Here is a 26,007-nt window from a genome sequence, read left to right as displayed (position 1 = left end):
CCTACAAAAGCCATGCCATTGTCACCAGTGCACGTTTATCACCTGATCTTCCCCCTGCTTGTGGATGCCTGGCCAACCTCTGCTTATCCTCTAAGACTCAACATAACCGTTGCTCCCTTTGGAGAGCCTTTCCTGACCACCCTTCCAGCATGGGTTCATTTTCTGCCCTCTTAGGTCACCCTCTTCTGTACAGGATTCAAGAGAGTAGGATGAACCTGGACTTGGAAATAAGAGATGTTTATTTAAACCCTGTTCACCTACCTATCAGCTGCAGGACTTACGGCAAGTCATGTACCTGCTTAGCCTTGGTTTTCTCATCTCTGCAACATACCTGATCATATCTGTTCTAGGATTATTTGGGGATTAGGGATAATGTAACAAAACAAAACACCTGGCATAGAGTATGTGTCCTACACGTGGAAGCTGCTGCTGTCCCTGCCTGACTGCTGCGGGGGCCACAATAATCTTCTATTGGATCTGCCTCACCCATTGGACTATGAGCTGCCTGAGGGTAGAGGCTGGGTCCACCAGCCTCTACACCCCCAGTGCTCAGTGCCTAACCCATGACTGGGCGTGCTGAATCTTTCCTACCCACACTGAGGCTGCTGGGTAGGATGTGCTTCCAGGCACTAGAAGGCACCACCTATAGTCACCCTCCAGAACTGCTGAGGCTGGGGAGGACGGCTGGAGAGGTGGTGTGGGGTTGCATCCCTGAAGGGAGATGACTGAGACCTTTGACAGGTTCATGTTGCGTGTTGAGGTTTTGGTTGTATGTATTTTGAAGATAAAGATAACGTTTAAATAAAATTAAGAGGCTGCTTTGTTCCCTCACCTACAAACCTCTGGGGCAACTATGTGCAGTTTTGACTGTCACCAAGCATGTTTAGGGGGAAAGTGTCAGATTAGGTGGTCAAAAGTATTCTATACACTTTCTTTTCTCTCTCCAATTTCCTTCATTTCCCTCTTTTGTTTTCCCAGTGGATTCAGATTCCTTGTAATTCTCTTCCTTATCCTCCCTTCTCTCCCCACACTCCCTCCCTGTTGGCCCCATTCTCTACCCCAGGAAACCAGCTTCCAGGTGGATGATGAGAGATCCCTCCTTTCCCCTACACACATGCATGTACACGTGCACACACAATCTGGAAGAGGAGGGCATCAAATGTAACTAAACAGCTCTCCACATGCTTGAGGACAGGGAACCAGCCCAGATCAGAGGAGCAGGGGCTGGCAGCTGGGCCCTGAGCCAGCAGTATTGACTCTCCTCCCTGACTGCCAGGACAGCACCCCCGCCAACCCCCCCCCCCCCCAACCCCGCCAGGTCATAAACACCCACTATGAGTTGGGCCAGAGCCTTCATTGAGATTCTGTTCACAGGGAACGCCCATTGCCAAGCTTGCCCAGCTCTGTCAGCTGCCCTGATATCTGTGTGTGAAAAACTGATGGCCGCCGGGCCCTCTGGCAGCCTGACAAATGGCTTAGAAGCAGGCCTGAGGCTCCCTGGCAGAGGCCCAGGGCTGCGAGCTTCAGTGAAGGGTAGGAGAGAAGGGACTCTCCTGTCAGATGGCCTGACTTCAAGGCAGGGAGCAGAGAGAGCAAGAAAGAGCAGGGGGCGAGGAGAGGGTGGTAGGGGAAGGGCCCCAGACTTGCCAATGCCTACCTCGCCCCAAGGGTAGAGAGCTGTAGGGACTAAGTGCACACTCTGGTGACAAGTGTTGTCTGTAGGACTACAGGGATAATGCATTTGTTTCCTCACTCATAAAATGGGGATAGTAATCCTAATATCTATCTTGTAGTGGTGAGAATGCTAAACACACACACACACACACACACACACACACATATATATATATATATATATAAACATGCATGTTTATATATATGCATAATATATATAATACTATATATATATATATATATATATATATATATATATATATGCATGTTTACTATATATATAGGTGTGTGTGTGTGTGTGTGTGTGTGTGTGTGTGTGTGTGTAAACCAGCAATCCTCACCATTTTATGAGACTGTCAGGTATTGTTCTATGTTTTACATGCATTACTCATTTCATTTTCACGTCAGTTAGAGATTTACATATTGTCCTCATTTAAAAGATAAAGTTTCAGAGCGGGTGCCTCACATGCCCAAGGTTACACAGCTGAACGAGAGAAAGGATTTAAAACCAATCTGCAAGACTGCAAAGCATACGCCCTTCATCAGTAGGCTGTACTATAGATGAGCATTTTGTGTGCCTCTTTGCCTCTATGTATCTCTACTGATGTAAGGGGAATAAGAATCTTTTAAAAAATTTTTAACATTTATTCATTTTGGAGAGACAGTGCATGAGCAGCGGAGGGGCAGAGAGAGAGAGGCAGACATAGAATATGAAGCAGGCTCCAGGCTCTGAACTGTCAGCACAGAGCCCAATGCAGGGCTTGAGCTCACAAACCGAACCGTGAGATCATGACCTAAGCCGAAGCTGGATGCTTCGGCGCCCCAGGAATAAGAATGTTTTTAAACTCTCTACTCAGAAAGAAGCAAACACAAACTCAAGATAAAAATCAATCCCCTTATTTTTAAAGTTTAAGTGCTGCAACATTCCACAATGGGGAAAAGAAAAATAAACAGCTAGGCTCAGAAACAGGGAGCTCTCTTAGCCCCAGGGAGGCAGAGAGAAGCGGGAGGCAGTGGGAGCTGCAGGGGACTGAAACCAGCAAACACAGTGTGGAGACAGCCCAGGCTCCATGCCCTGTCAGGGGGTCTGAGGGTTGGCTGCCTAGCTGCTGCAAGGCTGCTCTTTGTGGGAATCGGCCGCTTGCTTGGACGGAACAGAACCAACAGAACAGCATTCATTAATTCATTCAACAAATGCTCACAGAGCACTTTTGTGCGGCAGACCTGAGCTGAGTGCTGGAATAAACAGATAAAGAAGCCCCAGTTCCTGCAGCAGGAAGGTGCACTCTCAGGCAAGAGAGAGGCAAACATCAGGCAACTCCACTGCAGGGTGGTCAAGGCTGTGACAGCTTGCACAAGGGCGGAGAGCACAGGGGAAAGCCGCCTGGGGATGGCTGGGGCACGAAAGGCTCCCTGGAGAAGTGGGGTCTACAAGGACAGCATGGGATCCACTGAGTTATATAGATGAAGGTGAGGAAAGGCAGTGGTGTCATTCCCTACAGAAGCTCAGAGCCGAGATCTGAACACAGTTGCTGGTCAAAGGTGAAAGTTAAATCACTTGAAATCCCATAACCCAGAAACAACGGTTATTAACAGCTTCCCATATGCACAGACAAAACAATATATAGCTGCTGGCCAAATAGATGCCTAAATTAAAAAGCTTTTATAAAAACAGAATATACTATAAATATTTCTATTTAAAGAGGTACTGAATTCAATTTTTCTTAAATTTAAATTTTTTTTTTTTCAACGTTTTTTATTTATTTTTGGGACAGAGAGAGACAGAGCATGAACGGGGGAGGGGCAGAGAGAGAGGGAGACACAGAATCTGAAACAGGCTCCAGGCTCCGAGCCATCAGCCCAGAGCCTGACGCGGGGCTCGAACTCACAGACCGCGAGATCGTGACCTGGCTGAAGTCGGACGCTTAACCGACTGCGCCACCCAGGCGCCCCCAATTTTTCTTAAATTTAACAGAACTAAAAAACTGTTCCCTCACATGAAACATTATTTTCTAAAAGATAAATCTAAGGTTAAAAAAAGAAGAGATTATGAGAAATATTAAGAGGTTGAGGCCATTCTGGCTTTTTTTAACGCCAGACTTGAATTTTTGTAGAAACACATGAAGACATGGAGAGAGGTTAAATAACTTACCTAAGATCACACAGCTAGTCTGTGGTATAACTGGAACTTGAACCCAGATATATCTGATTCTTTCTATTACATTCTTTGCTTCCCTAAGCCAAAATCCTCATTTTAAAGATAAGAAATTGGGGCACCAAAAAGGGCAAGTGCTATATTTTGATTGGGCAACAAGGTAATTTCAGTCCTTGTTCTTGATTCTCTCTCTTGCTGTAACAAGGGATCTCCTGCTGTCATTTATTTGCCTAAGAATCCAAGAGGAGTCTACATATATCCCCACCTCACTGACTTTGGCCTTGGCCTTGGGATATGCTTTGGCCAATGGAATATGAACAGCCATGACATTTGCCACTCCTGTGTGGAAGCCTTGAACGGGATTGTATTTCTGCCCTCTGCCATGAAAATGGCCCATCCCAGATGGGGAAATACTCAGCCTGGGCCCCGGATGAAAAGCAAGGATGGGGGCATGCACAGCCCGGCAGAGCTGTGGCTGACTCCCTCACAGCCCTCGTGTAGCACAGGCATGGAATAAATGTTTGCCGTGATAACCTCCCAAGCTCTTGAGGTCGTTACCACAGCAAAGCTGATGTGAAGAGCACAGTTTCTTGTAGAAGTCTGTTCTTCTCATGGTTGAAGTTGCCTCTAATGGTGCAATGATTATGAATTCAGACCATGCAGGTAAGGGCTGTGTTTGTGAGCATTTTAAGCACTCAATGGATTCAAAATAATTAGAGAAAGAGTTGAAAAGTATATGGTACGGGAGGAAAAACCAGCACCTTCTGATGAAAAGAAAATGGCGGTGGAAGTCCACCTTTTGGCAGAGAGACAAAGATGAATCAGACGTGGCAGTTTCTTTCTCGGACTTCTGCCCCATGAAGAACCAATGGCACTAACTACAATATGTATTCACCCATAGGCACCTAGTTCTGAAATAGAAGATGCTACAGGAAAAAGATGCAGTAAATGCCAAAAATCAATCTATGCCACCAAATTGCTATGTGACCTTGAGGAGGTCACTTTCCTTCTGGCATTAATTTTCTCATTTGTAAAATGAAGAGATTTGAATGAGGATCTCTCATTTTCCTTCTGGCTCTGACATGCTAGGATTTGATTGCCTCTAACTCATCAGTCTCAACTGGCTTGAATGGGACCCAGTAGTATTGAGAATAATCATAGGAATCCATCAAAACATAGCCCAAAGAAGGTAATCTTGAGACTCAAGTGAGATAACCCAGGGAAAGTGTTTTGCATACACTGAAGGGCTCTAGTGCTTGCTCTTCCATGGAAAAGAGGTGCGCAAATGTGCGTCTGGTCCCCTAACTTGCGTTCCCCTAGCATCCTTCCCCCCACTTACATTTAGCAGTCGTCCGGGCCATTCTGCCTACCTCACCCTCTTTCCTCTCACCATGAGGAAAAGTAGCTCTAAACCAAAGGAGGGTATGATGATACAGTAGGAGACATAAATAACATGCTGGGGGAGGGCAAAGGACTTTGGAATGCAACAGATCTGGGTTGGAATCCCCATATCTCTTTTTGCTCATATATAAAATGGGGGTGACTCTTCCTTCATGTGGTTTTTCTCGGAATTGAAGTATATAAAAAAGCTTGTGGGCCCACATAAGCACTCATTTATATCTGGGACAATGACAGAGGTCTTCCTGGGAGTGGTGGTGCAAAGACAAAGCTGAAAGCTACGTAGAATCCTGAGAGCTGGGAAGAGAGAGGGAAGGTAATCACTCAGAGAGGAGTGTGTGGGGTGAGGGTGCAGGGGTGGGTATGGATGTGACAAGGGTGGCCTGTGAATGTGGGTGAGTCAATGTCCTTTAGTAAAGGAGGAACAGGCAGTTAGAATAAGAGTAGAAGTTTCATGCAAAGGAACATAAAGGAAGGAGTCTAAACCTTTGAATGTCAAGCTGGAGGCTCTTAACCCAGAAGGTAATGAGGGTCCCTGAAGGGCTTTGGGAAATTATACCTTAGGAAGTTGTAAGTGTGCTGATGCATCTTGGTAAAGCTGCAACCCCACACAAACCAAGGTGTGGGGAGGGAAGGAGATTGTCACCTCCCCAGAGGAGCTCTGTTGCTACACTCCTCTGACATGGAAATCTGAGCTATGGGGAAAACATCAGACTGCACCTTGAACTAAAACAGATGTGGTTACGACAGATAAAATGTTTTCAAGATTTTAAAAGTTCAATTTTCTTCCTTTTACTCTCTCAGGAGAATCACTGGTTTTAAACCCAAGACAGTGAAAATCCTAGGTAGCAAAATGAATGCAGAACTCCATTTGCTGACCAGATCTGGGTTAGACTGCTTTTATTGCTTGCTTTTCTTTCAGGAACCCTAACCCCACAACCTCAGTGGGTCCACCCGGGGCCCAAAAGTTTGGTCCTACCATAGGTCATGCCCTTGCTACTCAAAGCAGAGTCCTTGAACTAGTAACATCAGCATCACCTGGCAGTTTATTAGAAATGTAAATTCTCAGATCCCACTCCAGACCTTCAGAACAGAATTTGAATTTTAAGAGTTTGAATAAGAATACCCAGATGTTTCCCGCATATTAGGTTTGGGAAGCACTGACTTACACCATGCCTTCAGATTGCAAGAGTTTCCTTATAGCCAGAGGAGGTCAGGGTTGGTCCAACCTCTTCATTGAACTAACAGGGACCTAAGATCCAGACAGAGAAAAGAACTGGGCTTTCCAAGGTTACCCAAGAAATAAGTATAATTGGTATAGTAAAGTTAATAACAGTAGACCATGTAATATAATAAAAAAAGAAAGAACTCTCTCTAGCTAGCCAGAGATGAAGCACAGTATGTTGCAGGCCACTCCAATTTTGGAGTCAACTCAATGTGCAAGATTTACAACCCAGGTGGGCCAAATTATTTCATCTCTCTGAGCCTCCTTTTCCTCTTTCGAGCAAGTGGGAACAATACGAGGCTCTTGATAAGGATGTGAAGGTTAGGTGAAATAATGTATGTGGAATACTTACTACAATCGAGGCGGTCACTAGCTAGTAACTGTGCTATTTCAGAGATGCAGCCAGAATCCAAGGTTTCAGGATCCTACCTACTGTCTTTTCTCCTAATCACAGAGTCAACCCAAGTCCTACTAATGGGCATGGTTTCCTAATTTAAAAAGAGTTCCCTCTGCAGAATGGATAGCCCCTTCTGTTTGCCCCCTTGGCTCTCAGCTCTTTCCTTTCATGGCATTTAGACATATACAATGGCTGGTTTCCTTCTCTGACTTCCACACTAGAGTGTGTCTTGTCTTAGAGCAGGGACCATGTCTTTTATCTCTGTCTCCCCAGAGCACATCATCGTGGATATGGTAGCAGATGGAAGGAGTGAGGGATAGAAGAGAGAAGGGAGGAAAGAAAGAAGGAGGAAGGGAAGGAGGAAAAGAGGGAGGGAGCTGAGAAGATGTTGGGTTTTGGAAGGTAACCATTTTACAGCATGATGGATTCATTCAGAGAGTAGCTTGACAGCACAGAATTCATCTTTTTATGACTGTGACAACACTAATACATTTATTTCCCTTCTGAAATTAACTTTCTAATATTAAGAAAGGTCAAGATGAACTGCAGGAAAATGAGACATTTTGTCATTTTTAACAAATTATACCAAAGCAGACTGTCAGATTAAAGGGGTCACCGTTTTGAGGTCTAAACGCTGGTCCTGATTGCATAATCAGAGCTAATGCTTGTCTTTCCACACTTTCCCTGCCCACAGACCTCCAATAGTTCCCTTTGGCCCAAATGATAAAACTCAAATATCTCAGCCTGGTGTTCTGAGGCCCTTTAGAATCTGATGACTTTTTAAAAAATCCATTCCTTCCCCAAAGGGACATCCTACATCAGCCAGACCCACCTCCTTCCTGCTATTCTCTTCTTCCTATGTGCCTTTGCCCATGTGGTATTTCTTGTCTTAACTGTCATCTCTCCTACCGATGCCCACAGAAAGTCTCTCTGCCCTTTCTCTGCCCGTAGCCATCCAACCCACTGGCTGGCCCTTTGTTCCTCAGGATTTGACTTGTTCTGGCCTTGAGCCTGCTACTTCTGCAAGGCAACTTTTTAGCCTTGAGTTGGCCCTGCCCATTGCTTGGACCCTGAGCTCCCTCCCTCACCCACTCATGCTCTACCCTCCTTCAGAGGCTTTTGGGGAAACCTTGGAGGTCTGTGAGAGGACACTGAATGTGGGTGTTTTGAAAGGAAGAAAAGAGCCATAACCTTTTTTCCTGTTCCTCCTGCTCTCTTCTTCCTTTGATATTTGTGTGCTTGGCCCTGGGCTGGACTAAGGGCCATCTGGACTCGGAAGAATGAAAATTAAACCCTGACTCTGTCTCTTCAGAAAATTACTTAATAATTGTAGGCCTTAGTTTCCCCATTTGCAAAACAAAACACATCATCTCTACCTCACGACACTGCAGCCACCATCAAATGAATGCTTGTATGTGACTGTGCTCTGAAAACTATACATTTCTGTGACAAATCAGTGAAAATAATTATAACAAGACCCATGTGCTAGTGATTCATCCCTAGCCTACAGTCCATGTGCTCCAATCTGACACAAGTCACGAGGACCTGAGTGTGAGTCCCAGCTCCACAGTACTCTCACTGTGCAACCTTGGGCAAGCCAGTTTCCTGCCCTGGGCTTATGTGTTCTCTCTATATATTCTCTTCCTATGGAAGATTAGTTTGGAGCACCTCTTTGGTTTTTGCAGCTTGAGTTTCTATGGCTCCACAAAGGGCAAAGTAAGCTCTGAGGCCCCAGAAGGCTGGAATTAAGTTACTAATTCAAGGTCAAAAGTGGCCAAATCAGAGGTTAGGAATGTGGACATCCTCAGGTGGTGCCCACACCCTGTGGATAAAGAGGAGACATCCTGAGGTGCAAACCTCTTGACTGCATTGGTATCGGCCAGCCCCCTTTAAGACCTCAACTTCTGGGGCACCTGGGTGGCTCAGCCGGTTAAGCATCTGACTTTGGCTCAGGTCATGGTCTTCCGGTCTGTGAGTTTGAGTCCTACATCGGGCTCTGTGTTGACAGCTCAGAGCCTGGAGCCCGCTTTAGATTCTGTGTGTCCTTCTCTCTGCCCCTCCCCTGCTCACACTCTGTCTCTCTGTGTGTCTCTCTTTCTTAAAAATAAATGAACATTAAAAAATTGTTTTATTTATTTATTTTTTTAATAAGACCCCGACTCCTAATTCACCTGTCATGTTCAACCCATGGAGTTCATTTTGGACTTCTCAAACTAAGTGCTCCTCAGGGAGGGGCAGGGTATCCAAAGTAATGGACTAAATCTGGAATTCCATTTACAACATCAACAGAATCAAGACAATGGGGACGATTCTGAACATTTGCTACTAAAAGGTGTCATCATATTCAAGAAAAAGTAAATCAATAGAATGCCTCTCTTCTAGGTTCACCATTTACATGTGTTTTAAAAATGAAAGAGGAGACCCCCTGGGAAATGTTGAGCCTCCTGCAGGCTGCTCTTCCCCTGGGGAGCAGCTCACCCGAGGCACTACAGAAGTTGGCCCTGGGCTCCTGCAGATCTTCTGTTTCCAACTGCTACTACCAGTTGCCATGACCTTGCAGGTTCTGACCGCTTTTCATTTGTTCCTTCTTGCAACTGACATTTTACTAATGTGTTAGGTACTGTGCCCTGGGCAAGAGACCGCAGAGGTGAGAGATACAGTTTTATCCTTCAAGGAGTTCACAGCTGAGTAGAGAAAACAAGCACATAAACCAATCAGTGTGCTGTGGAGTGACAAATGTGTGCAACAGGGGAGATTATGGTTGGGGTGGGGAGTTGTGGAAGGTGTCATTCACTTTGAGCCTCAGTTTCCTCACCTGCGAAACAGGGATAATGATGCCCATTTCATATGGTTGTTCTATGGGTTACATGAGACAATGACTAAGCACTTAACACCTGCTCAATAAATAACAGCGCCTTCCCTCTTTCCTACTCCCACCCCCACCCCAAGGTCCTGAGAAGCTGTCTTCATTTGTCCCATCCACTCCAGAAAATCCAGTCACATGGCAAAGATGTCTATTAAAGAACATGCCTTGGCAGGTAGAGGATTTTTCAAGGTTACAGCCTGGAGCTAAACTCCAGCAGAAAGAAAGTATCCATTTGTGAATGGGAGCCTGAGTAAGTCAACTTTTCTGACTGCTGAGTGTGTGTGCTGGTCGTGCCAGGAGTTTAAAGAAAAGCTTTAGCCTCGACAGGCCCTGTAGACACAGCCAGAGAGAGGCCATTTCGTCAAGTAGACTTGGCTGCCAATCAGGGTCCAAACTCCACCTTTCAGCAAGCCCAGGTCCTGAGCCTCAGCCCCGGAAACCAGCTCCAGGCCACACTCAGGGTCTGGAATTGCCCTGGAGGGTTCCTGAGGGTCACGTTTCCGGTATTCATTTTGGAACCATCCTTGCTGTTGTCATCCCTTAGGGATTATACACAGACATGCGCACATACCCAAACCCTAGAAGTGACAGAAATCTTGCCTTCCGAAGGTTAAACTGTAAAGTTCACCCAGAATGGATTAGAACGGACCAATACAGGAAGCCCTGAGAGAGAAAGGCTCTCACCCCTGGAACTGAGCTTACTGTCATGCAATTAAAGGTATTAGCTCAAGCTGAAGAAAAGACTCACAGATGGGAGGGAGTTGGGGAGTGGTCAGAGAAGCCCAGAGAAAAGTGAGGGCTTGCTCTCTTTTAAGACCTACTTGCAATGCTCTTTTAATAACCAGAGCTGTAGCTATTTTTTAAATACTACAGTTTACAGACGGTGATCATGTTCTGAAATTAACATCGAAATTGTGAAATTAACATTGAAATATCAGTTACCGTATACTACTAGATTTGAGTTTAAATTTTTTTTTTTCAACCTTTTTTATTTATTTTTGGGACAGAGAGAGACAGAGCATGAACGGGGGAGGGGCAGAGAGAGAGGGAGACACAGAATCGGAAACAGGCTCCAGGCTCCGAGCCATCAGCCCAGAGCCTGACGCGGGGCTCGAACTCACGGACCGCGAGATCGTGACCTGGCTGAAGTCGGACGCTTAACCGACTGCGCCACCCAGGCGCCCCTAGATTTGAGTTTATAATAAGAATAAACGCTAACATTTATCAGGTGCTTATAATTTACCAGCCTTAGAAAATACCGCACTACGTGTAGTGTCATTTTCTAACCTTATAATGCCTCTATGAGGAAAGACTATTACCCCATTTCACAGATCGGGCCACAGAGTCTGAGAGAGGTGAGATGGTAGGAAGTGCAGGAGCTGGATGGAGGCTGGTCCAGCTAACTGCTCAGTCCTTGCTCTAAGTCCCTAGGAGAGTAAAGGGTCTGCCCCCTGTCCTTCCTGCTTACAGGGTGGTGCTTAAAGGCCAAGGTACTTAGCAGAATGAGAACAAAGTAGGAAGAAAGGGCACAATCTGAGGTTTGCTCTGGGGTGGTGAGGTCCCTGTTACACTTACCAAGAGGGCCAAGAGTTGGCAGACTTCCTAGGATGTTAGAAGCCTGGACGTGGGTGCCTCTGGGATAGGAGTTGTGAGCAAAGGGTAGTAGAGGTACAATGGATGGATGGTTGTGTGGAAAGACAGACAAAAGGATGGCTAGTCAGAAGACAGATGCATAGATAGGTATCAACTGACCCCAGTTTCCTTCTCTAATGTGGGCTGGGCTGGCTTCCTCAGGCTCTAATCCTAGGGACTGGCCCAGCACCAAGTAGCTGCCTCTGAGGGTTATTTTATTTTATTTTATAAAATGAGGTCCCTCCTCATATCTGGGGGGCCAGCCTCCCTCCTCATTCCATACATTTTTTTTCCAGTTTTAAAGTTAAAATATACTTGTGGAAAATTGCTGGGAAATATACAAAAGCAGAGAGGAAGGAAACAACCTTAGTACCCAGAAATGCCACTGTTAACATCTACTTTACATCCATTCCTTTGTGTGTATGTTAAACCTAGTTGTTATATGTCTTAACACATAATACACATGTAATTTTGTCTTCTGATTCTTTTCATTTAAAATTATAGCATAAGCATTTTTATAATATTGTACACTCTTCATAAACATCCATTATACGAATGTATCGTGATTCACTTAATCAGTTTCCCACTGTTAGGCATTTGGATTTTTTTCTTGGTTTTTCACTATTTATAAATAATGATTTGGTGGACTTTTTTTTTTGTTGCATAAATCATTATTCACACTTCAAATTATTTTAGTCTAGGTTTGTAGTACTACAATTGCTGGCTCAAGGCTACAAACAGAACAATGTATTTAAAACCCCAGAAAGTCAGAGTAACATTTTTTTTTCCTCTCCCTTTTGAATTCCACATCCTTTTTACTCCCTAATAGGGAGCTCCCTGGATTTCAGGATAAAGCCCAAGCTTCCTGGGCTTTATGACTGGCCTCTGCCTACCCCCTCTCCTCACCTCCCACTTCTTCTCCATATGCTCTCCCAGTCCAGCTCACCAAACTCCTTAGAATTCTGAGTATAGTCACCTGATAGGTGTATGCTCACACACGCTGTTCCCTCCGCCTGTAACACTTCCCCAGTCTGTCTAAACAGCTCCTCGTCTATCTTCAAAACTCACCTCGGAGGTCACCTTCCCCAGAAAGCCTGGCCTGACCCCAAGTCCAGTGGTGATGACTTGTTTCTCCCGCGTGGCACCCAGGCCCCTTGCCTGTCATAGTGCTCAATACCCTGGCCTGCGGTCCTCAGCCTGAGGCGGAAGTCCTAGACCAGGGGTTTGTGAACTTTCTCTGGCCATGGAATCCTTTATTCAAACACGTTTGTCATAAACTGATAAAGGTTAACATCTGTTGAGAATATCTATCCCTGGCAAAGTGCCTTCAGCAAGTCACAGGAATCACTTCTGTTAACCCTCACAACAACCTCTTACAAAGGAGGAAGCAGCTGCTTGCAAAGGTAAGGGACGTGCCCAAGATAGCAAAGCTATAGAATGTTGAAATGAGATTTAAACCCCAGACCTGAACCTGAGCCCTTAATCACAAAATTCTACCGCACAGGTGAAAATGGAGAGGAGCTACCCATGGGAGCCCCAGACCTTTTGCAGTTTTTCTGAAAACAGTTTGAAAACCACTCTCTATTCTGGATCATCGGTTCCTTGAGGGAAGTGACTGTTTCCTGTTTGTCTTTGTCTTCCAGTATACGGTGCCTGGGCTCTGAAAATGTTTTTTGAATGGATAAATGAACAACCTTTTTCTTTTGAAGATTGCAGGGAAGTTACTCTTTTATCTATATACTTTACTAGTCTTGGAGTGAGAACAAGAATATGAACCTGGAATGGCTTGCTGAGTGGGATAGCACGAAGCCTCATTGGCCAGAAGGTCAGGCTGTGTCCTGGCTGATAAGATGTCTCACAGCCAGACACCTGGGACCAGGACAGGGCTTGGGAGGTGGGCATCAGAACTTCTGGAGGATAGGGGCAATTTCTTGATGAAAGGTTAAACAGTTCACCTCTTGCTGGAAGCAGTGATTAGTCTGGTTCCTTTCATCAGAATTCAGCTCTCTCCACTACGGTAAATAATGGACTAATTAGGCATCTGGCTTACTTGATTTCCCATGGCTAAGGCCAATTTCTGAAATGCAATATGCTATTTGATGTACCAGCATGAATTCTTCCTGGGCTCGAGAGCCTCCCAACAGCAACAGCCAAAAATAACGCTCTGAGAAGTTCCTCACACATCGAACACAAAACATCTTAAATGTGACTTGTACGTGGTAATAGGATGGTCAGGCTGAGAGTCTAAGGTGGTAACAGGCTGTATGCTGATCCTAACCTCCTCAAACCAGGGGCCCTAAGGGGAGGAGTTTGCTGGGGGGTGAGAAATGGATGGGATAGGTTACTGGGAACTCCTGGAAGAGATAACATGGAGGTATACCAGACGAGAAGGGTAAGTGAAAAGAGATTATTCTGGGACTGTCCACAGAGACTCCTTTTCAGCTCATTGTGGCTGGATAATTGGGTGATCATGGGATAGGGAAAATGGAGAAGCAAGCTTGGTCTAATTTAGAAATCAGGGTAAGTTAAACAGATATTGGTAGCAGATCCTACATGACTAGATTCTAACATTCTAGAATTTCTGAATTTGTGAGCTTGAGAACAAAATTCCATACATGGGAGCTCTTAGTGACAAGGGATCAGCAGGGGCAAAAATGAAGGAAAGAAGGTGAGTCAACAGAAATGCAATACAATGAGAGAGAAGTGTAGGGGTTTGAAAGTCGAGGGTGCCATGGATTTCCCTGGGATGCTTTCGTGCTATCGTTCTGGGAAACACTGTGTCAGATGAGGTGGCTAACAAGATTTCCCCAAACGTTCATCAAGGGCCTACTAAGTAAGGGTGAGTCCCTGCCAGGTAACTGAGGTATAAGCTGAAAAAGACAGAGTTTCTGTCCTTGAGAAGCTCAGTCTAAAGGAGGCAGGAAAACCACCACAAGAACACAGCAGGATGTGTGCTTAACCAGGGGTGTACCCAGCGCTGTGGGATGCATATAGAAATCCTAACAACCACCCTCTAGAGAGACTGCATTTTAATCAGTGCTGAAGAGGTTCTCACTGAGCTACCAGTGAGTGGCCAGCCCTGCCCAGGGGAGCAGGGAGGTAAAGGCAGATCCTTGGCTCTGAAAGGGTTTGCAATTTAGCTGAGAAACTGGAATCCAGAGCAGGTCAGAGGAGATGCTACTATGGCACCAAGCCTACAGAATACACCCCCTGTGTGTTTATGGAATAAACTACTAGATGAAAGAAGCAAAGTCTGATGATAGAAGAACAAAGCAACAAAAACCTTTGTGGGCCAAAGGGTTCAGGGAAATCTTAGAGAAAGTGGGCCTGGAGGTGGGTTCTGAGGATTAAGTAGGATTTGGAGAGTGACTTAGTGTGTCTCTTGACTTGAAATACTCTTCCTGCTCTTGACTCAGCAAATTCCCATCCATTCTTCAGAACCCTGTTCAGATGTTAATTCTAGGTCTTGCTGAGCAGATTGCTTCTTCCCTGCCTGTCTTTCCTCTCTCTCTCACCCAACACACATTCATGGAAGGCCTGTGCCCTGGGTATCAGGGATCACAAATGGCTAAGGTGAAGTCTAAGACCTCAATGGAATCACAGTCTGTGGTGGGGTATGGGAGCTGGGGACAGTGGGAACAGTGAGGTAAGTGCTGTAATGGCCAAATGCATAAAAATACTAGTGGCTCCATTTCTCATATACCTACCATTGACAGCGATTTATATACATATTATCTTACCCTGAGAGAAATCCCATGGGATGGGCATTGCTAATCCCAGTTTACAAATAAGGAAAATGAGATACAAGAGTTTAGTTGAGCTGGCTTAAAGGGAAACTTCTGGAAGCTTTGCTGATCTCCATGCCACTGAAACAGTATGTACCTAGTTACTTGATGAGAAGTATCCAGAGTCTTTCAGGATGAAAAGATGTTAGAGAAATTGAAGGAAACAACCACCCTGACAGGAATATTACTCTGAAGTGAGAGATCCCTCTCTACCCTGCTTGCTGCCAGAGTCAAAGTTATGATCTAGAGAGACAGAAAAACCATGCCTTTTATCACAGATGGGAGAAGTTGCCCTTTAGAAAAATAATGATTTTCCCTTAAAATTTCTTAAAGTTTCAAAACCGTCTCAAACTATTGTAGGAAAAAACTGTAAAAATTTCATGAACCCAGAGTCCCCTATGTTCTCAGAGCCCCCTGTACAGTATTATATTTACCTTCATTCTTTACTTCCACATTGAACCTTTCCCCTGGTGGCTATTTACTGTTTTCCTGGGCCATGTTGGTAGGTGTGGAAAGATAACTGAGTAGACTGGCGTGTGTGATCTATGGCTGTGGTGAGTGCATCTAGTCTATCCCTTGTGAAACTTCTGGCAGCTGGCTATAGTCTGGACACTTCAACAGGGCATTTCTCTTCACCCTACCCAGGGCAATAGTCCTTCTTCACCTTGATAAAACGCTTTACATTCGCATACATCGGATCTCTCCATCCTGTGGGTAAACAGGCCAGGGCTTATTCTTCCCTTCTACCTGATGGACACACTGAGGCTCAGGAAACAAATGCTTACAGAACATCTGCCATGTGCTAAGCACCTTCCGAGGCATTCACTCCAGGCTGTCCTTCTCTGGCAGCAGCCAGACTTTTGTGCCTTGTCATGGAAATCTCACCCATCAGGGGAGCCTTCACAACCAACAGACAACTCCAAGATGATACAGAGACACAGACTGTTGGAGCCAGATGGGCCCTGGGGAGTCTATCCTTCAACATCTACAGTGTATACACTGGGGTAGGGTGAGGTGGGGTGGGAGCGGGTGTGGGGAGTGAAAGGCCCAGAGAAGGGAAGAGACTTGCCTAAGAGCACCAAGCAAATTAGTGGTTCTGCCACTCTGGTGGGGGGTGGCTAGTATTCTCAGTCTCTCTTCACAGGCTTTAGCTGCTCCCTGCAGGGGATCTTTGGGGTAATATAGCCAGAGACATGTGGATGCAACAAAAGCTTGGGAACCTACAGTCCAGAGCTCCTGAGGCCTCAGGGAGACAGTCTGCAAATGCCCTAGGGATGTGGTACAGCCTCCTCCTAGGGGGTGATAAGCACCCTGCCACAGAGGGAGTATTTTCCCAGCCCAAGGCCATGGCTGTGGCCTCCTCTCCTGGTTTGCCCCTAAGTGTGTATGTGCGTGGGGATGGAGTGCCCCCAACCTTCTACCCCCCCGCTTGCCAAGGTGGGTTTACCCTTTCCAGTAGCAAGACTCCTCTCCCAGGCTGTCAGGTATGAGCACACAGGCACCCCCTGGTTTCTAGTGAGGAGCTACCGTCTCAGGGCCTTCTGGTCTAGCGACCCGGTGAAACCTCTGCCCATGCGAAGAGCAGACCTCAAGGGCCACTTCCTGCCATTTTGACTGGGTGGGGAGACTGCCTAGCTGTGTGTTTGTGTGTATGTTCCATGTGTGATCATGTATAACTTGACACCTATCTATGTGTCTGTCTTGTATGCACCGTGTCCATGGTGCTTTTATGCATATACTTTGTTTTCGGTATGTGAATGTAGGCATTTTCTGCACATCTCCACATTGTGTGACTGTGTGAGTGTGTGTGTGTGTGTGTTTTCCGTGTAGTATGAATGAGAGCTGGTTCTGTGTGTGTTAGATGACCATGCCACCGGCTGCTCTGTTTGTCATGCAGATGTGTTATAACTTATTTATTTATTTGACAGAAAGAGAGCAGCTTATCTTGAGGACTACAGGAGGCAAGCAAGGGAAAAAAAAAAAACAAAAAACAACCCGGCCCTGTGTTGCTCTATTTTAAAAACTGCTCCATGTTGTTATGGCAGCTAATTTTCCTTAAATGATTTAAGGAAACAGATCTGTCTAAGAGCTACAGCCAAGTTGTTATAGCAACACAGGCCTTTCTCCTCCAGGAAAAAGGAGGAATCCCCACCACCACCCCCTGCCCCCCGCCCCTGGAGCATAGAAGCCCCTCGCAAAAGCGACCCTTGGGTTCTTGGGGGACTCGGGGGGCAAAAGAAAGGGCAGGAGGGGACCCACTCACCTCCCACTGTCAGTCCTTAGGGAGTCTTCTTAGCAGCTGTGCTCACCACTCTCCAGTTCAGATCTCATTGTCCTTCACCTGCACTACTGGAATAAGCACTGAACGGGACTCTCTCCTTTCGTTTCGTCTCATCTCCTTTGATCCACTCTCCACACTGCAGCTTTCGTAAGTTTCTAAAGCATATGTCATTCAACATAATATTCTCTCTGGTGCCATGTTCTCTGTTACGTGCTGGATATGCATGAGGCATGTCTTTGAATAGCACTCCTGGAACATTGGCCTTTATTCCACAAATAATAGGGAGTCATTGAAAAGTCTTAATCAGGCAGGGAGAGATCCAGTTGGATTTAAATTTTAGAATGACTTAAGTTTTTAAATTGGGGGACTGAGTGGATGGAAATACTATTCATTGATCTCTGTCTCCCTTGCTCAAATGTTTTTGATGGCTCTCCATTGACTACACTGATTCTTAAGATTGAGAGAGGGTGTGTGCTTGGAATATTCCTAACAAGTGGTGTTTTGTTCCATAGCTTTGATTTTTTTTAATTCAATCAAAAATCAATGCAAAAGAGGGCCTAAGACTTTGATTTTAATAAGAAGAGAGCATGGGGCCATAGGAAGAAGCCAAATTCCTTTGCTCCATGTTCACTCACCCATGAGCTTCTTCCCATCTGCCTCTCACACTGCCCTCTTGCGCTGCCTGTCATAAATCCTGCATACCAGCTCAGCAGCTGAGGCCTCTCTCACTTCTCTGAGAGCTTTCCCTGGAATGCCCTCTCCCCTTTCCCTGTAACCTCCCTCACCCCTAAACTACAGCCGCCATTGCTAGAGGCCCAGTCCAAAATCCTTGAGAAAACTATCCTTCAGACACCACACATATTGGATGAATCTCTCCCAACCCCATATTTCCAAAGCATTGCATTTTCTCTACCATAGCACACCTTCCTGGCTGCCTTGGATTAAAACTGTTCTTAAGAGTCTGGACTTCCCATCAGATTATGAGTTCTTCCTGACCTGAGATCCTGCCCCATTAATCTCTATGACCCCAGAGGTTACAGAGGGTTTGCCCATGCATTGAGAAATGTGCACTTCATTCAATTAACTGAGCATTTTAAAGCAACACCTGCTTTTTTGTTTATCTTTGCCGAACACTTCTCTGGGTGTGCCTCTCAGATCGTTAGGCATTAGGAGACTTATAGATGGGTGGTCCTAGGAAGCTCATTCGTAAATGCGCTTAACTTTTTAAGATTGTAACTGGACATAGGTGAGAGAGGAGGGCCCTGTGTGTGCTCTTGTGTGCAAGTGGCTCTGGTTGTGTGGCTGATGGTGCGTGTGCCAGGATAAAGCCAAATTTCCATGGGTAGGGCTGAGCTCTCGCCTGAAAGGTGATGTCATTTCTGGGGCTAATTACCTGGGGAAGAGGTAGAGTACTCAGACCTAACTTCAGAATGGAAAGGAGAAACCTGGATATAGAGCAGAGATGGAACTGGCTCCCCTGGTCTTCACCACTGAAGGTGATGAAATGTCGAAGAGCAGCTCCCGAGTAAGACATGTTTGGACGGTGGGAAGACTGAAACCCAGGGATCTGAGGGGGCTCTGGGTTGCCAGAGAAAGCTAAGTTCAATGGTGGGTAGAATGGGGTGGGCACTGAGGCTACGAATGGAGCATATTAGTGAAGGTGACCAGAAGCCTGTGTCATGGGAACCAGAGCAGGTAATACCATCTCAGGTTTTGTCCCTGAGAGTTTAGGACAATCTCAGCAGGTTGCAGGGAAACCTAGGAGAGGCTTTATGTCCATACACCAGAGTCTTCAGGAAAAAAAGGACACATGGATGGTGGTGGCAGCATCCGGGACACTTTGAGTGGAAGGTGAGAGTGGGGAGAGGTAATACGGCCCAGTTGCTTCTTTTCATCAGGGAAATCATATTAAAACCAACTCACAGAGGCTCTGGTTTACTTCATCATTTGCTCAGCATTTACACTGAGTGCCTGCTCAGAGCTGGGTCCCTGCTGGGCACTGGCGACTCTGAGATGAATCAGCCAGACTCTGCCTAGGGGACAGTTCATCACAACTGGTAAACAAAGGCCAGGCTGTCCACAGGGAGCTGTCCCAGGAGTGGGGCATAAAACACTTTATGTCTGAGATCCAGTACAGTCCTCTGGGTGAAACACTCCATGGTCAAGATCATCACTTAGTTTCTAAGACCCATAGGGCGGGGGAAAGGGCTTAGTGAGCAAAGGGCTAGGAAAGCAGCCTTTGAAGTAAATGCCATCATCAACACAGGACACCAGGCTCCTGTTGTCAGGTGGGGACACAGAAGAGCTCGTGCCTGAGACTCACAGTGTAGGTTGGACATACTACTTTTGCTCAACTTCAAAGTCAACATGTCTAAAGTTTGTGCCCAGTCTCGCTGCCCCTCCTGAGTTCCCATCTCAGGAAGGGTACCACATCCACTCCACTGTCCAGGCCAAACGATGGGCATCATGCAAGACCCCTTCCCATCCAATCAGCCAGGCACTAAGCTGCCCTCATCTCCCTCCATAATGCCTCTCCAAGCCTATAGCAGTAAGCTCTACTGGTCTCCAGCCTCTATCCTGGCCCCCTGACACTCCAAAATGGCCCCCTTATAGACACCAGAGGGGTCTTTCTGAAATGCAAACCTGATCCTATCATTTCCCTGCTTAAAAGTCCAAATTGCACCCTGTATCATAACCCTCTCTGCCCTTCTGTCTGCTCCTAGTACTAGCCACACTGAATGACTTGGAAATCTCCTGAGGGTGCCTCCCTCTCAAGGCAGATGCACAGATGTCTCCTTTTCCTGGAAAGCTTTCCCTGCCCTGGGAATCTTTCACACATCAGCTCAGGTGTGGTCTCCTGGGTTGGGTTCCTTCCATGGGCTCCCACAGCCCCTGTGCCTCCCTCTACAAATGCACCTGGAATAACTGCCTGTAAATACCTGTCTCTACCAGGCTGTGAACTCCTTAGGGGTGGACAGCAGCTCTGATTATTCCCAGCATCCAGCTAGAACCTGAAGGGGTTCGGTGAGGAACGACGATGCTCACAGACATAGTCCCTGCCCACCAGTGAGGGTCTGCTGATCCCCTGCTTGCTGATTCTGTCAAGCAGAAGGCCACTGGGATGAAGGAGTGAGGCTGTGAGCATTTAGAAACAAGGCCAGAAGCTGTCCTGGCAGTTCACACAGCTTTGGGTTGAGTGATTATGATGATGTGCGCAACAGTGAAGGTCAGGAGTAGAAAGCATTTAAAGCTATTAGGGCAGACGCTTTTGGGTACTGCAGTGTCTGCAACTGGACACAATGTCCCTTAAAGTCAAATGTGACTTTTAATCCAATCCAAATAATGTTTGTTGAGGATCTACTACACACGAGGTACTCTGCTAAGTGCTTTTACATAGCTTTTAAGTAGAGAGACGGTATAATTTATCATCCAAACTGGGACACTTCTAAGAGCGAAAGGGGGCCCTGTTCATACTCTAGGACAACAGGTATAAGTGGGAACTGCCCCAGGCAAGCCAAAACTTATAATCATCCTACCCACAGGTTACATTCTCAGTGCTTTTTTCTCCCCCCGTAATTCCACACACAATTTGTAAATCTGTATTTACCAGTATTTACTTACTTAATGTCTATTTCCCTGCAGATTGCCAGGGTTAGGGTTTTGTTCACTACTAGAAAAAGCCTCAATGCCTAGTATGAAGAAACTACTTGATAAATATTTGTAGAAATAAGGAAGGCAAGACTGGAGTAAAAGCCTGGGCAGGGAGAGAGGGGTGGGGAAAAGAGAAGAGGTGGAGGGAGCTGGGATCCTTGACTCCCAGGTTAGTGCTCCCTGTTCTTGCTTAGGACTTAAAGGAGTGGACTGTCAGGAACAACACAGCTTATGCAACGAGTTCAGCCTCCCCATGTGTTTATTAAGTTCCAGCCAGCTGATGAGCAACCTATTCATGGCACAGAAAGTGTCTACATATCTCTGTCACTCATTCTTGCCTGATTTATGCTCTATAGCATGGATGAGTGTCTAGTTGTTTGTGAGCAAACCAATGACTTCCAATTGATGATAGCAATGGCAGGCTGAAGCCTCTTCTCTTTAGCAAACCTAACCCCCTTCGCTTTGGTTCTTCCTCCATGCCCCGCCCCCCCACCTCTCTCCTCAGGGATTCATCTAAAATACCATTTTGTTCAATGGCTCCTACCTTATCACTGTCCCATGTCTTTTTTTTTAAAGCCATTCTTCATAGTCCCCTCAGTGAATAACTGTTTTCTATCTATAAACCACATTACAGTTGGCATAACACGATTTGCCATAGTTAATCCAATTCAATTCAACCAATAGTTATTGAATATCTATAACCAGCCAGATCAGAAAAAAATTTAGGGGCTATGGAAATCAAAGGATCATGAAATCACAGTCATCAAAGTTAGAAGAGATTCAGATGCCATCTCACTACAGCATCTTCCAACTGAATCTCCTCTATACGCCATTTTGACAGTGTCATTTAGCTTCAAGGTGAACACTTTTAGTAAGGCAAAGTTCACAGCTCCTACACCCACTCTGGCTCAGGCAGCTCTAAATGTTGAAAAGTTCTATTTCCCTACAGGTCTTACCTCTACCTTTGGCCCTCACCCAGAAGATGTCTGTCCTGTCCTCTCTGATAGCTCTTCAGAGATAGAATGACTATGGTCGTCCTCCTTTCTCTAACCTATGAAACCCCAATGTCTTCTCCTATTTCTTAAAAGTCTTACCCCTATGAGAAAACTCAATATGGACACCCATTGTTCTCCTTCTTTCTGGAATAGCAGGCCCTCTTCGCTGGGAACAAGTTCACTACCACCACCACCACCACCACCATAGCCCCTAAGTCCAACCATGTGGTTCCAGTGAGGCTGTCCTGTCTTACATATGCTTGCCTCTGGGGCCACAGTTGACTTGCCCAGTGGTAGCATGTCCTCACAACTAGGCCAGTCATGGTCCTTTTGGAACTGGAACTAGAAAATGAGAACGAATCACTCTCCAGTGATGGGAGTCATTAGATGTGACACTTGACACCTGTGTCCTACAGGGGAAGAGGGCCAGTCTACAGTATTCTGGGACTCTTGTAATAAATTCTCTATTTCGCATATTTCAAGTTGTATTTCTTTTGCTTGTAGCCAAAGAGCCTTGACAAATGTGAATCTGTTTCAATATATTTCCTTTATCCCTTGAGACCTCCTGAACCCAACTGAACCCAGTATTTGTGAAGGGAGGGGAAGCTACTCATTTAGAGATGAGACCAGGAGGCCTAATACCCACCCTGGTTTGACCCTGCACTCCTAATTTGTAGCTCCTAGTAGATATCCCCAGTACAACGCTGCCCTTTCCCAGATTAAGGCATAAAACCAGCAGGTGCTAAATGGGTTTGGTTACTCACTGGGTCATTGTACATCTGGATGATGAGCTGTTTCACTCCATGTAGGGTAGGGTGAGCCCACGGAGAGGGATCCAGCCAGTGACGGTTCAGATCAAACCCCATTAGAGAGCACCTGGGCAATACCCAAAGTCAGAGTCAGTATGAACAGGACAAACCAAGCTTCTCACTTACCAAAATACAGTTAGGAGTAGGAACAATCATTATGTCACTTATCTAGCCTTTATTTTTTGCCAGACAGTTCTAAACATTTTACATGTATTAATTGATTCAATGCTTTCAACAACCCTATGAAGCCACTACTGTTATAATTCCCACTTTACATAAGAAGAAGCTGAGTCACAGAGAAGTTCAGATATTTTTGTCGATGAGTCTGACTTCAGTATCCACTCTCTGAAACCGCAGATATATGTACATGTGTTACACAGAGCAGTAGAAAGAAATGTTCAGGCTGAAGTCACTGGTGTCCTTATTATTCCTCTCTGTCTCCTACCCATAGGTAACCCATTGTCTCTACCTTCAAAATGTATTAAGAATCAACTCCTTTTTATCACCTCCACTGATATTACCTTGAGCTTGGACCAAGGTCCCAAGTATTGTAATAATCTCTTACCTGTCTTATTTCCATCCTGACATCCTCCCAGCCCACCTCTCACCTTATCTTCCCCTTACACCCCCATTTTCCACACAACATCCAGGGTGATCCTCTAAAACATAAGTAAAATTATGTCTCTTTCCTCAAATGGTCCCTATTAGATGCAGAGTAAAGCCCCCCACAAGCTACAAGTCCCCATGTGGTCCTTCTCTGCCAACCTCTCTGACTTCAGCTCCTACCACCATCCCTCTTGCTTTCTCTGTGCCAGATGCTGGAGTCCTCACTGTTCCTTCAACACACCAGGTGCATCTTGTCTCAGGGCTTTTGTATAGGCTGTTCCTCTGCCAAAATACTCTCCCTCCAGATATCTTAATGACTCATTCTTACTTATTTCAAATCTGTGTTCAAATGTCACCAGCTCAGTGGAGGCTATCCTGACCAGCTTCTCCATACTCTCCCTTGAGCACATTAAAGAACCTCACTAGGACAAGTGCAATCATGGCTTCTGGTTCTCTTCTCTTCCCTCTTCCTCCTTTTCTCACTTCAGATCTACTCAAAGCCCTGCTTAGACTTGGGAAGAGATGTCACCTCCAGGTCTCTGTCCCCATGCCACCATCCACCAGGCCTTCACACACTCTAGGTACTCTCCAGCCCAGCCCAGGCTGAGGTACAAGTTCCTGAAACTCTGTGCTTGCTCACAATTCTAATTGCCACTTTCCTTCTCTCCAGGCCATCCTATTATAATCCCCAGACTGTCTCCCACACAGATCTGATTGGCTTGCTTTCCTAATCAAGATTCATCTATAGGTCTTCATCACCTACAGGATAAAAGTCTGCTCTTTGCAGATTTTTAACCAGATTCAAAACTGATGGGTATCATTCTCTTTGTCTTCTGGGCCTCAATTGTCCTCCTTTTTCTCCTCTATCCCTCTGATTCACTATTTTACACCCCCATCTTATCCTCCAAGCTCCTCTCTTTCCTTAAGCAATATAGTTTAACCCCCTCTCAATTTATTAAATTTCTATCCCCCATCTATCACCCTACTCAGAAAAATAAAGGATTGTACTCGGAATCTACCTGTCCTTCAAGATGGTTGGGGTAAGAATGGGGGGTGGTAAATAAAAATTTCCCCTTGTCACTTAAAATAAGCATTGTCGGAACCCTGTAGGAGAATAGCTAATGTTTCATGAGTCACATGGGGAAAGGCATCATTGAGGAGAAGTCATTTGAGTTGAGCCTTGCTGGATGAATAGAATTTTTCCAGGTGTTGGGGGCGAAAGGAAATATAGAAGCAAAGAAAGGAACTGTGAATCCACCCAGGATACTGGGGGAATAGTGGATAGTTTGGTTTGGCTAAGTCATAGAGTATGTAGTGGGGAGGTGGTGACGGTAAGGCTATAAAGGGAGGTGGCAGTGAAATGTGAAGGGCTTTGAATTCCTGCAAAGAGTTTTATTATTATTATTATTATTATTATTATTATTATTATTATTTTGTATTGCTGTGTTGAGATCAACCTGGTGCTGATGCTGGCTTTTTACTGCTTGCAGAGTAAGAACAGAGATAGCCCTACATCTAGGTTACAACAGCATCACCCAATGAAGCAAACACAATCAAGAGAACATTTGCTGACATTACTCTGGTCTCAAGAACTAAGTACTTTACCAAATACAAAATACGTAATTGAAGTTAATGTTATGAGGGTGGTGCTATTACTATTCCCATTTTGCAGATGTGGAAACTGAAACCCAGAGAGGTTACAAAGTGCTTGAGAGAAAGGAGGTGACGTCAGGACTGGTTCACAAGCAGACTTCATTCCTGGCCTTTAAGAACATAGGCTAACAGGAGAAAGAAGATATGCTTCAGGCTTATGTCCACTTATAATTCAGGACAATATTGTGAGGATTAAATGAGATAAACACATGTATTGAACTTAATTTAGCATGGGTTCTGACATATAATAACAACTTTAAAATGTTATGTTGTTGTTTTGTTGAACATTTTATTATTGTTTTATTTTTATTTTTATTATTTTTTAATGTTTATTTATTTTTGAGAGAGAGAGAGAGAGAGAGAGAGAGAGAGAGAGACAGACAGGGCATGACCAGGAGAGGGGCAGAAGGAGGGACGTACAGAATCCGAAACAGAACCACGAGATCATGACCAGAACCAAAGTCAGACGCTCAACTGACTGAGCCACCCAGGTGTCTCTGTTATTATTTTGTGCTACATCCTATAGGAGTGACATAGACTAATAAGTTTGCAGTGTACAGGGGCCTGGAATGGGCAGTAGACAGCAGTGGTCAGGGATATCCCATATCTTTTCTTCCAGTCTGGGAATCAGGCAGATCAGAGTGCATGTCCATGTTCCTAATGTAGTAGGCATTTGCCCATTTTCTTTGGGGGAATGCCCAGCATCTAACCCTATGATTAGATGGGACAGGGTTGGGAAGAGTATGCTCCTCTAACATTACAGATGATGAGACTATGGTGGTGCCTTTTTTCCTCCCACAGAAGACCAGATGAGCCACATGCTCTCTCTTTGTGATTTGCCAGCCAGGGCAGCAACAGGAAACCAGACTCGGGCAACAGC

At 45.5% G+C, this 26,007-nt stretch overlaps 1 protein-coding gene across 4 annotated transcripts in view; it reads right to left on the bottom strand.

The window, feature by feature from the left end:
* The window catches only part of LOC132670999 (BEN domain-containing protein 5), a 1,465,258-nt gene that overhangs the window by 80,874 nt on the left and 1,358,377 nt on the right, over window positions 1–26,007 (bottom strand). For all 4 annotated transcript variants that reach the window (XM_060621418.2, XM_060621420.3, XM_060621417.2 and 1 more), the window contains exon 9: window positions 22,824–22,935. In XM_060621418.2, coding sequence (XP_060477401.1) covers window positions 22,824–22,935 — 112 coding nt within the window. The remainder of the gene's footprint in view (window positions 1–22,823; window positions 22,936–26,007) is intronic.

Source organism: Panthera onca, chromosome C1, assembly GCF_046562875.1.
Source record: "Panthera onca isolate mPanOnc1 chromosome C1, mPanOnc1 haplotype 2, whole genome shotgun sequence".
Lineage (NCBI taxonomy): Eukaryota > Metazoa > Chordata > Mammalia > Carnivora > Felidae > Panthera > Panthera onca.
The sequence above is the reverse complement of the archived record's forward strand: the minus strand, read 5'-3'. Positions and strand labels throughout refer to the sequence as shown.